General features: G+C 29.7%; 1 protein-coding gene across 1 annotated transcript; it reads left to right on the top strand.

Annotated features, from left to right (window-relative positions):
- The first annotated feature begins 343 nt into the window (after nucleotides 1-343).
- LOC129888448 (abscisic acid 8'-hydroxylase CYP707A2-like) lies at nucleotides 344-3,689 on the top strand. The gene is made up of 7 exons (XM_055963421.1): nucleotides 344-552; nucleotides 665-983; nucleotides 1,093-1,479; nucleotides 1,591-1,747; nucleotides 2,029-2,135; nucleotides 2,245-2,363; nucleotides 3,116-3,689. The coding sequence occupies exons 1-7, from the start codon at nucleotides 353-355 to the stop codon at nucleotides 3,213-3,215; spliced, it is 1,389 nt and encodes a 462-aa protein (XP_055819396.1). The 5' UTR covers nucleotides 344-352; the 3' UTR covers nucleotides 3,216-3,689.
- The last annotated feature ends 10,235 nt before the right edge of the window (nucleotides 3,690-13,924 follow it).

The following is a 13,924-nucleotide window of genomic DNA, read 5'->3' as shown; positions in this document are numbered from 1 at the left end:
ATTTGCCGTCTTCTCCCACATGTTCTCAACATAAATAGAGTGACACGTGGCATAAGCCCTCTATTTTTCTCCCGTTTGTCGTTTGATATTTTACTTTTCCATTTTCTCTTTCTCTTCTGTTTTATTTTTTGTCTCCTTTTTCTTCATCTTTCGTTTAGTTTAAAATAGTATGAGCTGGAGGGGGGAGATTCCGTGTGTGGGATTCGAGCTGTAAATGTAAACAGCCCCCAACCACCCCCACCCCCACGCCCACTTATTTACCTATATATACAAACTTGGTTTCATTACAAACATCAAAGGTTTCTTCTTCACAAGAAGTAACATTTTTAGTATTTTGTTTATAGAAAGAGACATGGAGTTTGGTTCTATGTTTTGTTTATTTGCTTTCATTTCTTGCTCACTTCTACTTCTTCATTCTATCTTCAAGCTCTTTGCTTTTGGTATTAAGAAGCTGCCTCTTCCTCCTGGCACTTTGGGTTGGCCTTATATTGGTGAAACTTTCCAACTTTACTCTCAAAACCCAAGTGTCTTTTTTGCCTCAAAAGTCAAGAAGTTAGTGCCCAACTTTTTTAATTTTCTTGATTTCCTTCATGGTTTTCTTGATCTTGAGTTGCTAATGAGCAATGGGTGTGCTTTTGTTTTCTTTTTTGAAAAAAAAAAACAGGTATGGTTCAATATTCAAGACTCACATATTGGGATGTCCATGTGTGATGATATCAAGTCCAGAGGCAGCAAAGCTGGTTTTGGTCACAAAAGCTCATCTATTTAAGCCTACATTTCCTGCTAGCAAAGAGAGGATGTTGGGAAAACAAGCCATTTTCTTTCATCAAGGAGATTATCATGCCAAACTAAGGAAGCTGGTTCTTCGAGCTTTCATGCCCGAAGCCATCAAAAACATCCTCCCAGACATTGAATCCATCGCGATAACCTCTCTTGAATCATGGCAAGGAAGATTAATCAACACTTACCAAGAAATGAAAACAGTATGTTCTAAAAATTCCCTCTTGCAAAAACAGGGGAAAACAGAGTCCCCTGTTTTAATTTCCTCTGTTTCAGTTTTCGTGTTTTCTCAATTTGGTAACATTTTTGCAGTACACATACAACGTTGCATTGCTTTCAATATTTGGGAAGGATGAAATGCTGTATAGAGAGGATCTCAAGAGGTGTTATTACGTACTCGAAATGGGATACAATTCGATGCCAATTAATCTCCCAGGAACACTTTTCCACAAATCAATGAAAGCAAGAAAGGAACTAGCAAAGATCTTGGCTAAAATCATCTCACTTAGGAGGGAAACAAATCAAAATCATACAGATTTGTTAGGATCTTTTATGGGAGATCAGGAAGATCTTACAGATGAACAAATTGCAGATAATATAATTGGTGTCATATTTGCTGCTAGAGACACTACAGCTAGTGTCCTTACATGGATCCTTAAATACCTTGGAGAAAATCCTAGTGTCCTACAAGCTGTCACTGTAAGTATCCATACCTTACTAGCTAGTACCACCATTTTCTCTCGTTACGGATTCAAGATTTAAATTTTATGAATTTTGAGTTTGATTTTTTTTTAATTGTTGTGTTTGTAGGATGAACAAGAGGGGATAATAAGGGAAGGGAAAGTGTTGAGTTGGGCAGACACAAAGAAAATGCATATGACTACAAGGGTGATCCAAGAGACACTTAGAGCTGCTTCAATCTTATCTTTTACCTTCAGAGAAGCTGTTGAGGATGTTGAGTTTGAAGGTCAGCTTTGACCCTTCATATTTTCATTAAATCATAAATTATATAATATAGTTTGAATTTAGCAGAATAAATCGGAATCCTCCTAAACTTATCGAGTCACATAGATAACAAAATTTATATGGCACTGCATGTGTGGCGTTCAGGGATTGTGAAGGTTAGAGAGAGGTAATTAGGCCTAGTTGTACGTCGAATAAAACTCGATAAGTTTAGGATGTGTGTCAATTTTATTTCTTGCTATTTTTGTTATTAATAATAAAGTGTTTTTTCTTGATTTATTTCAGGATATCTAATACCAAAAGGATGGAAAGTATTACCCCTCTTTAGAAACATTCACCATAGCCCTGATAATTTTTCTGAACCAGAGAAGTTTGATCCTTCAAGATTTGAGGTAAATATCCGAGAAAATAAATAAATAAATTTTAATTAATTAACTTTCTTTTATAAAATCCTATGGATATTGAGAATAATCTTTTTGTTCTTGCATGTGTTGGTGCCAGGTTTCTCCAAAGCCCAATACTTTCATGCCATTTGGCAATGGGACCCACTCATGTCCAGGCAATGAGTTAGCCAAGCTGGAAATTTTGATCCTTGTACATCATCTTACCACAAAGTACAGGTCTGTAATAATATAGCAAAATCGAGCCAATATTTTAAGTTTATAAGTTTTGAATTTTAATATTTTGAAGTTAGTGATTTTAAAGTTAAGGAAATCCAAGTTATTGGGTTCAGTCAAATTGGCAATTTACAAAGCGAATTTAGAATTTTTAAAAAAATACATGATATTTGATAAGAATTAATCACAAATCTTTTAGATAAATAATTCAACGTTCAGTCAAATGTATCATTTAATCTTCTTAACGGATAAACTATAGGTTCACATAGCCCATAAAATTGCATATACATTCACCATTAGCAATCGACACAGTTCTGTCCCTTTGAGTAATAGAACTCAAAATCTCTCTGTTAAAAAACAAGTAAATTTTCTATAGTTGTAGCTAAAATTCTTACTCCCTCCGTCCTATTTTACTTATAAAATTTTGCATAACCTTTAAGAAAACATTAATTATGAGCATTATTTCACTAATATATCTCTTATTAATTCTTTATTCTTTATCTATTTTTATTCCTCTTAAGTCTAGAATAATTAATGCTAAAGGTAAAATTAGAAAAATATAAATAATTTTCTCTTGATTATTTAAAGTGATAATTATTTTTAACATACATGACAATTAATATGGAATGAAGAAAATATTCATTTTTCCATTTTAAGTAAAATAAAAGAAAAGAAAAAGAAGTCCTAAAAATAGAAATGGTGTAAAGTGTTACTCATCTCCTAATATTTTGTTCCATTTCCTGTATGTTTGGCAGGTGGTCTATGATGGGCCCACAAAATGGAATTCAGTATGGACCCTTTGCTCTTCCCCAAAATGGCCTGCCCATTATGCTCTCCCACAAGACATCATCATAATATAATAAAAAAATTAAATAAACAAAACATTGAATTGTGAGAAAATCTCTTCAATTCCATCAACAAAAGATTTTCTCTCACAACTTGGAGGAAAATATGAGAAACTAAATTTCCTTTTTGCATGAAGAAAGCTTAAAATGGTCCACAATTATACTATAATTTTGAACTGTGCATCGCTGATCCTACAAGATTTTTCGATTACTAAAAGAAAGGAGAAATTCCAATGTAAGGAAAACAAAAATTTTCTATATACATATATATATATATATATATGTATATTCATTTACGGAACATAAGAAAAGAAAGGAGTTAATGTAAACATAGGGGAATACGTTTTTTTCTTCTTTTTTTTTCATTTTTGTTGCTATGTAATGTTTTGTTTTTTTTAGATTTTATTTGTGGCATGTAAAAAGTCCGCAAGGCAATTAATGAATAGTCTGATTTTCTGCAGCAACATATATGTAGTTGACAATATTATTTATAAATATTTATTTTGTTTTTTATTTGCTTTGCTCTGAGATTCATTCAGTTATTAGATTTAGAGTCCGTTTGGATGGGCTTAAAAAGTAACTTTTATGTATAAAGTGTTTTTAGAATTTTGAAGTGTTCAAAGTTATTTTTATAAATAAGCAGTTGAGTGTTTGGATAAAAATGCTTATGTTAAAAATAAGTGTTTGAATTTTAGGGTTAAAAGAATAAAAAGGATAGTTTGGAAAATATAAGAGATATAAAAATAATTTTCATGGTCAAAGAAAATGACTTTAAGCACTTAGGAAAAAAAATTAGAAATCTTAATTTTTTATTTTTGACTGACTTTAAAAATTTTATGGCTTAAAATTAGTATTAGACAAACAAGTCCAAAAGTTAAAAAGGGGCAATGGGCTCTTACATTCATTCTTATCCCCCACTCTGCCAATTACCGCCCTTCTTCCCCTTTAATATAAAAAAATATGAAATAATTACGGCCTGAATCATTTGGTCATCAAGTTATAATATATATATATATATATATATATATATATATATATATATTATATTTTAAAGGAAAGACTCGAATATACTATTGAATTTTAAGAAAAAACTAATTTGTGTCATTAGTTAAAATTTTGGCTTATCTAAGTCATTATAGTTTGAGAAAAAGTTCATTTAAATCATTATTTTTTTAATTTGATTTTGCAAAATCACCCAAATAACTTTTAACACTTTCAATTGGAGTTTTGAATCAAATATACTCTTTTTGCTTCTAGTTCTTCAAAAACACCAAGAACACCAACAACTTTAAATTTCCAACTTGCTCAATTTTTCACTATATCACCTCATCACCTCAAATTTCAATAGTGGCATCCCTCGAGCTAGATATCAAAACTCAATATTTTTTAAGCTCGCATTCAACCTAACCCAACAAGACACACTTAAAACTTCTTCAAGTTTCAAAACTTTAACCTCCTTAAATGGTAGAATTTTCTCCACAACTCCAAATCATTTGAAATTTTGAACATAGACATAATAAACTTTAACATAGTATTTTTTTGAGTCTATGTTCAAAATTTCAAGTAATTTGGAGTTATGGTGAAAATTCTACCATTAAAGGATTTAAAGTTTTGAAAGTTAGAAGAAATTTTAAGTGTATCTTGTTGGACTATGTTGAATTTGAGCTCAAAAAATATTGAATTTTGATATCTAGCTCGAGGGATGCCACTATTGAAATTTGAGGCGATGAGGTGATATAGTGAAAAATTGAGCAAGTTGGAAATTTAAAGTTATTGGTGTTCTTGGTGTTTTTGAAGAACGAGAAGCAAAAAGAGTGTATTTAATTCAAAACTCCAATAGAAAAGTGTTAAAAATTGTTTGGATGATTTTACAAAATCGAAGTTATTTTTGAGCTGCATATTATTAAGAAAGTGATCAAAATTACTCAAAAAGAAAAAAAAGATATTTTCTTTTTAATTTTTTTTAACCTATAACGACCGCTACCATCTCTGTAGTGAGCATTTTGTGTGCACTGGGTAAAATCTCCAGTGCGTAATATCTTGAAAACCACACTGGTTATGTAAATCGCACTAGACAAGCCCTATATAATAGGCTCGACTCAGAAGATATTGAGGGAGATCGATCCCGGATCATTCGTGTGGATGACCATCCTTTTAAGTTATTTTTTGTTATATTGTTCATGAGATATTCGTGAAAGGAATTAACAATCTCTGTCAATTGGTCATAATTCATGAAACTTATATACAAGTTGTTAGTTACACAAATTCAGTACTGTCAACTGTTGCATTTCTTTGTCATTCACAAAGATGATATTTTTTTATAATGATTTTTCGAGACCAATAAATAAGGGTTTAAAATCCTCACATGCCTGATTCACGACAAGAGAAATTAATCGCGTTTGAATATAAAGATTGTGAAATTTGAAGGAAAAAAAGGTAGTATTTATTTTCAAGTTGAAAATAATATTTGATAATTGAATTGTATTTGGACATGAATATATACTTAGATCGTTTTTGAATTTTTGTGGATAATTTTATTCAAATTTCAATTAAAAAATTATAACAATTTTATGTTCAAATAATTGAAATAATTTTTTTTTAAAAAAGTAAAATTATTCATCGTCAAACGGACACTAAAGTACAACCCGAGGTAAGAACCAAAAATTTAATATGATTGGTTTGATCTAATGTTCTTATTACTGAATAAATAGAATGGTTTGCTCTACATTTTTTTTAAAAAAAATGATGGTGAAGTTAATAATCAAGTACTTAACGTATGAAAAAGTATCCATTAGCTAAATATATTTTTACTGAATTTGTTAAATGGAACTAATTAATTAATCCCTATACAATTTATATAAACACACAAAGTCCTCTATAATTTTCAAATCAATCTACAGTATTTTGTTAATAAATGCACCATTTGTTTAACATAAACCTTGATGGATTTATAACTTTGACCATATATTTTTACGGAACTTTATGCGATACATGAGTTTAATATTTAATTTGTACCACTGATTAATTTATACACACATCATAAGTACATTATTATATAATCTATTAAATCCTCTATAATTTTCAAATGCCTCTTAACATTTTCCTTAACTATATAATAAGGACTTAATTCGGTGATACATATGCAAACCTGCCACCGCCAAGGATTGTTGAATTGGAGTATCTTGAATTCGAGTTTTAAAAATGAAAAAAAAAATTAGTAGGAAATGTTCTCCCATTTAATGGACCTTATATAGAGCAAATTTAGAGCACTAATCATCAAGAATGTCTACATTCAAAAAATGAATATAACGAAGGCCCATTAAAAAAATATGATTAGAAATAAAATTATATGGGATAAGGTGAAAGTAGCCTTCATTGTAGACAAAATGAGGGAAGCAAGACTAAAATAATTCGGGCATATGAAGAGAAAATGTGTGGAGGCATCAATGAGAAGGTGTGAGGTTGGTTGTCATAGGAGTCAGGAGAGGTAGAGGTACGTCGAGGAATAGAACTAGGGGAAGGTAATTACACAGGACATGACACAACTCCAGCTTAATGAGAGGACATGATTCTAGCTATATAGGAAGGTGTGGAAGTCGTGAATTAGGCTAGAAGGTTATAGTAGGTATTCGAGCGTTGTCACACTTTGTTTCTTTTTCTTCTGTGTATTATTTGTTGCTTCATTTGATTTGTATATATCTTGCAATTCTGTTGTCATATTTTCTTGCTACCATACTTCGAATCATTTTCTTTTTTGTCGAGCTGAGGGTCTATCAGGAACAACTTCTTTATCTCTAAAAGCAGTGATAAGATCTGCGTACATTCTATTTTCTTCATACCTCACTTACGGGATTATGCTAAATATATTATTATTGTTGTTGTTATGTCAAATAAATTTAAATTAATCAAAATCCAAAACGAATATCAAATACATGGTGAGATGAAAAATAAAAAGAAAAGTTAGTCATAACTTGTTGAAACACAATAATGCACTTCCAAAAATATTATAGGAGGTTTTGTGTGGTTTGCACGTGGCATTATTCATCACCATTATACTTATTTCTTTTGACTTTTGATGAATTCAATTGCTTAACATTATTGTAGCTGACTTTTGGGGCATTTAATTAGTTTTAATGAACATAGGGAAAACTTGTCTCCTTTTATATCCATTGTTTTGGAATTTAAGCTGGAAAATCATATGAATTCTTAATTTTCCTTATATTAAGTTTTAAGAAATTTAAATTGAAGAATTCTTTTTTTTAATGAAAAATTTAATGTAGGTTTGTTGATAACCAAGTGTTAACACTATATCAAGCTATTAGATACTCACTTAATTATTAATATGTTAAGCTAATAATTAAGCCAAAAAATACTTCAAAATTTATTTGGTCAGCCTTTAAGCTAATTCAACTATCATTTATATTAAATTAAATTAAGAATAGCTTCTTAACACTTTTTATAGGGTGTAAGCAAAGAGTTGTCCACTCATCCTTCATTTTTTTTTTTTTTTAAATTCTTAATTAAAGATTAAGCCTAATTTCCTTGCATATTTTTTTGTTATAAAAAAAACATGGTTTCACCATCAAGATTGTCAATCACAATGGAAATGTCAACGGCAGTTTTATTTTATAAAGAATTTATTTTATTAAAAAAGACATGAAATGAAGTGTTCAATTCCTAATATTCCAAGTGTCCTACTTCAATCATCATCAATTTAACAAACTGATCTCAAATTACGTACGTCTTATGCTTTTTAAAAATTATTGTCTCAAATCATTTATTAATTTAGAAGTTCAAGAAAAATAATTTCATTTTACCCTCAGTAGTTAACTTCTTATTGAAGACTATAAACAACTCAATTATGGATAAAATAATTTTAATCCCCCCTAATTAATAATTTTTGTATTCACTTTGACTTGCTCACTATAAAATAGATGTTCATTTTTATTTTTTTATTTTAAAACATTAGGAGATAATTTATTATTTAGTTCATAATTTATCTTTTTTATATTAACTACGGTACTAGTCATTATGTATATCCCGAAGCACTGAATTTATTATATTTAAAAAGTGATGTAGTAAAATTATCATTTTATTTATTATTTCTTAAAGGGTGTGTCAAGTTAATAATGAAGTAAAGTCTTTCGGAAACAGTCGTTCTATCTTGATAGGAGTAAAATCTGCGTACACTTTATCCTCCCCAGACCCCACGTTGTGGATTTCACTGGGTTGTTGTTGTTGTTGTTGTTGTTGTGTCAAGTTAATAATGAAGAAGTATAAAGATAGATGGAGAAAATATTTTTTAAAGGGCGTGTAAAAGATAATTACGATAGATAATTTGAGAAGGAAGGAATCGGTATGTATTGTTCGATATACTAATTATTTCATCATTCGTTAATCTTCTGGTCTTTAATAAACATATCCTATTAATTTTCCTTTGTGATAACATTATTTTTAACTGCATTGGAGATGTACGTGATCGCTCATGTTGCATGCCATGTAGATTACAATATATAGACACTAAAATGGACTCCTGTTTGTAATTTTATGTCATTTTAGAAGCATGATTTTGCAACCTAAAAGAATGGGAAATAGAAATATTTCTTAACAAAAAGATACATCATATATACAACGACTGCATAGATTTTTTATCTTTCATTTTCTTGGTTCCCTTTTCCACAACCATGACAAGAATAAAATAGAAATGATCTGCTTTTATGTTGCAAAAAAAAACTTTTATAACCTTTTAGTTTTAGAGTAAAAGGTCAAATTTCTGAATTATGCTAAATGAAATAGATTTAACATTCGTTAGTAGTTTGGATTAAATATGTCCTTGGCGTTATTAGTTTGGATCAAATTTGAACTTCAACGGTGTAAAAAGAAATAAATTTGTCCTCAATAATTTTAAATGAACGGTAAATATATTTGAATATTTCACATAATTCAGAAATAAATTTAACCATTTCGCACATAGATATAAAGACATTTCATCCTTCTCCCTAATTTTGAATTTTTTTTGTTCCTTCTTTCTGTCTTTAGTTTCCGCCCTACCTCTACCACCAATCACCCTTTCTTCCTCCTTCCTCCTTGTTTCTCCCTGCCACCATTGTCATCATCATCTCCGCCACATTAAAATTTGGCCCCTATGCGGCTATACATTAATTAAGATAATAGTCCCTTCGTTTCATATTAGCTGATCATTTTTCATCTTTTGCACGGTGTTTAAGAATCATAAATAAGAAGATAATTTTACTAATTCTCCTTTTAAAAAACTTCTTAGGAACTTTACAAACAAATGTGAACACTTTCAAAAAGAATTAATTACAAGGGTACAATTTATGATTTCTTGATTTAGTAAAGTGGACAACTAATACTCCCTCTGTTCATGAATATCTTACTAAAAATATTCGTCCCATATTAGTTGATCATTTAATAAATTAGGATAGAATTAATTAAATTTTTCCTATTTTATCCCTACAATTAATATGCTTTGGAAGTTTAAATAAATTTTGAAGATCCAAAAATTTCCTTTTTCAAGAGGCTAATTAATATGAGCAAGGACAAAATAGTAAAATTGATCAATCAATTAATGATTTCTTAATTACCGTATAAAATAGAAAGTGTCCATCTAATATGGGATAGAGGGAGTATGAAATAACTATTTTTAATATAATGATCAATTAATATGGGACAGAGAGAGTAGTTTATAACGTATCATGAGTAATTTCTTGACATCTTTTGTAGGGCTATTGGGCTAAGCAAGAGCTAATTAACACACGTCCATTAATGAGTTTTTAGATAATTCTTAAATATTAATCCTAATTTCCTTTGTGTAATTAAATGAAAAACCCCACATGGGTTACATAATCAAAATTATCAATAAGATCACGATGGAAATGTCAATGAAAATTTTATTATTTAAGAAAATATTTAAGTCTTCAAGAATGCTTAGCTCATTTAATTAATTTCCAGGTGTTAGTTATTTTAGTACAAACTGTTTTTTTTCTTTTGTCAACGTAACGTCATTTCTAATGTTAAAAATAAATCAATTACTCTTTCATCATTGTTAATCTTCATGATTTAAGCACTAATCTTCTACTTGTTCTTTCATAAGAACCTAATTATTTTCCTTTTATGTAGTGTTTTTGTCTCATTTGATCATGTTGCATGCCGAATAAAGATACCATTTCTTTGTCAGTATATTTATTTCATTTTATAAGCAAGATTTCAGAAAAAGTTTATCCATCAGATTGGATGTATCATCAATATATTATTTTTTAAAAAAGAGAGTAGTACTTAGGATAATAATAAAAAGTAAATTTTACTTAAATTTCATATTGATTCTTCCCAATTACACTTTATTCCTACTCTTTTAAAAATTACCCGAAATCTCTTTTTTTTGGTGGAATCTGGACACATCACGTACGACCTGATACATCACGTAAAGTGATGTATCCGACCAATTCATCGCGTAAAGTGATGTATCCGACGTCCTGATACATAACGTAAATGATGTATCCGACCGATATATCGCGTAAAGTGATGTGACGTCCTGATATATCACGTAAAGTGTTGTATCCGGCCGATACATCCCGTACAGTGATGTATCAGAGAATAGGAAAGAGTAGGGATTTTTGTAATTTTTTCAAATGGTAGAAAATTTTAAAGAATATGGTAAAATAAATTGTGTATTTAGATAATTTGGGTTAAAATGTGGGTCATAACCTAATCTGCTTAATGCTGACTAAGTTTTCATTATTTTATTTGTTCTTCGTAACTTTTTTAGTACCCACTAAAATTATTTTTTCTTCATTACAGCTATGTATAACATTACAACTAAAATATTGTGTTTTAAAAATACTTTGACTAATTTTCCCATGAGTTAATTTCTGCTACATATCAACCCAATTTCTAATGAACTGGCCTAATATATAAGTGGATCAATAACCCGTCCAAACTTGAATGCGTTGAATGAATTAAGCGGATTGAATTTGATTTTGTCACCCCCGCATGTAATCTCATTTAAAACTTAAACGTAATAATCTCACAATCTCCATTTAAGTTATTGCCCAAATCTATACAATTAATTAAGAGCATTTGCCTCACAGTTTAAACAGAGGACATAAAATGTACCATGAATAGTTCAATAGTAAAATTGACTTTTTATTTTATTTTGAAATAACCATTAGCAAGGAGAGCATTTTTGAGCTAATTGACTTATGTCAACGACATTTTTGTGCCAAAAACGAAAAGAATCAAATGACAAATTTATTCTATTTTGAATAGGGAGTATTTTTGAGCTAATTGGCTAATGAAAACGACATTTTTGTCCCAAAATAAAACAGATCGAATGACAAATTTATTTTATTTTGAATAGGGAGTATTATTGGCCCTTTTTTCTCTAAAATCAACAATGGTCGATACATTCATAAGTCTAACATTTGTGAATTTGGAACCGAAAATTGAAGGATAAAATCTTTTAAAAAATAAAAATAAAAAAAGTCAAACCTATATACCTAAACATAATTTTGACCACATTTAGGTCTAAAATTTGTCACCAAACAACCAAAAGGGAGCAAGTTTTTTTTTTCAGTCCAACCAATTGCCAGCCTAACATGTATACATTTGTCTAGGTCCCATGCATCGATCTGTTTGGACCGAGTTCATCTGAATACTTTTGATCCAAAACGTAGTATTATATGTAAAAAATCCATTAAATTAAAATTACAACAAATAGAAATTAAGTTCTGTTATGAACCTTAAAGATTGAATCTATAAAATTTAAATCTTAAATCCGTCTCTATCTGATATACTTTTTTGGTAAAATAAAATATGTAGAGTTGTGGATATTTGTTCATAGACAAGGCAAGGGGAACCAAGTTTCAAGCTCTGTGAATTTCAGCTTCACATAAATATGATGCATGTGATACCAATTAATAATGTGACAGATAGATAGAACTAAAACTAGTTAGCATTTGGTTGGAACCAAAGTTGCGCAGACTTTTCAATTTTGATGTCGTGTCGAATTCTCCAAAAATACAGACATAAATTTGTTGATATTATTGAAGAATCCAAGTAACATAGGTCGGAACGCAGGTTTCTGAATTGGTATCAAATTTTGGGTATACAGAAAACTAAGTAGCAATAAAGACTCTGGTCCCTGTATATATGTTGCAACTATCTATACTTTCTTATAAAGTCAGATGTAGTATTCAATAATAATTAAATCCTACCAATTATAATTCTGTGGGCAGAGCTAGGATCTTGTTCTTTGAATCCCCTTGATTATTATGGTGGAAAAACTAGGAAGTACGGTAAGAATATTCAAAGTTTTAATATAAAAAGTAATTTTTGATCTATACACATAATATGATTTTTTATATTATTGGGTTTTTTTTGAAAAAAAAATGATGGTGAGGCAACAAAAAGTTTTAAAATTATTGAAATTGTTTCTCAATATGAACAAGATAGATGTAAGACAGAAATAAGTCGATTGGAGGTCTCCTATGCATTTCAATTTTACCTTAAGGGAAAAAAGGGTGAGAGCTTTCCGTTAATTACACCCTTTTAAGTGTTGGTTCTTCCATATTTAGATATATATGGAGATAGATACATATAGGGATCTATATTTTTTTTATCGATAAATAGATCTATTGAGAAATGGGTGTTGATCTGGTTTCAAGATCTATGAACAAAAGAGATAGGTTTCATTAGGGTAGACTAAAGACCAAGCCAATCTCGAAACAAAAAAGAAAACTTGTTGCAACTACGAACGTGAACATATGCTTTCTCATTAGACTATTTTAACCAATTGTTTATGTCGACCAGGAGGGTTTTAAATAGCCAACTTACATTAAAACAAATCTACATAATTCAAAAAAAAATTAAAACATCTCAACAACTAAACAAGACCTAACAGAAATTTTAAAATTTAAATTATCTTAAAACTTGCAACTTATTTTGCTAAAAAGAAAAAGTATTATTGCAATAACTGAAAGCAATTTTCAACTTATATGACTAGGCTAAATAGTGTGGAATTTTAGACCTAATCTTTGCCGTTTTGAGAAAAAGAGGAACTCGAGGATGATGATCTACGAAAGGGTTTTGATCTGTAATTCTAATAAAAGGTGTTCAATTGACCGCTCTTTGATAGGTGTGTTTAACTAATAGAAACCACCTTTGAGATATTTTGAAGTATTTGACTTTGAATTCACTGTGGATTTCTCAATCCTATTAAAGCATGACTATGACATTATTGACTTGTAGCTTTAAGATTTCCAAATTCATGGATAATATTAAACCATGTGGAATTTCAACTCATCCCTTAGCAAATTAACATTAATTTCAAGTTATGCATGTGCACTCTGAAGAAAACTATACCACCGTCTAAAAATAGCAATGACAAGTCTCAATCCGGAATAAGTTGGGATATATTTTCTTATTGATCGTATTTTTTCATTTAAATTTCAGCTATTTTGTATTGTGAGGATTTTTCAAAAATTGACTAATTTTATGGCAACTGTCAGTCTATAATAACTTTTCTTTTTTATCCAAACTTTGAGATCAGCAATATGTGGGCAAGTGCATAGCCTTATCGCAGTGTATAATAATTTGCAAGTTTAGTTACTTCAATATTAACTTCAAATATATGTAATCCAAGTTGCAAAAATTCGCGTTTAAAGTCGATGAGTAGGCTTCCAACATTTTTGCCTAAAGCTT

The sequence above is a fragment of the Solanum dulcamara genome, chromosome 5 (genome assembly GCF_947179165.1).
Source record: "Solanum dulcamara chromosome 5, daSolDulc1.2, whole genome shotgun sequence".
Taxonomy (NCBI): Eukaryota; Viridiplantae; Streptophyta; class Magnoliopsida; order Solanales; family Solanaceae; genus Solanum; species Solanum dulcamara.
The sequence above is the reverse complement of the archived record's forward strand: the minus strand, read 5'-3'. Positions and strand labels throughout refer to the sequence as shown.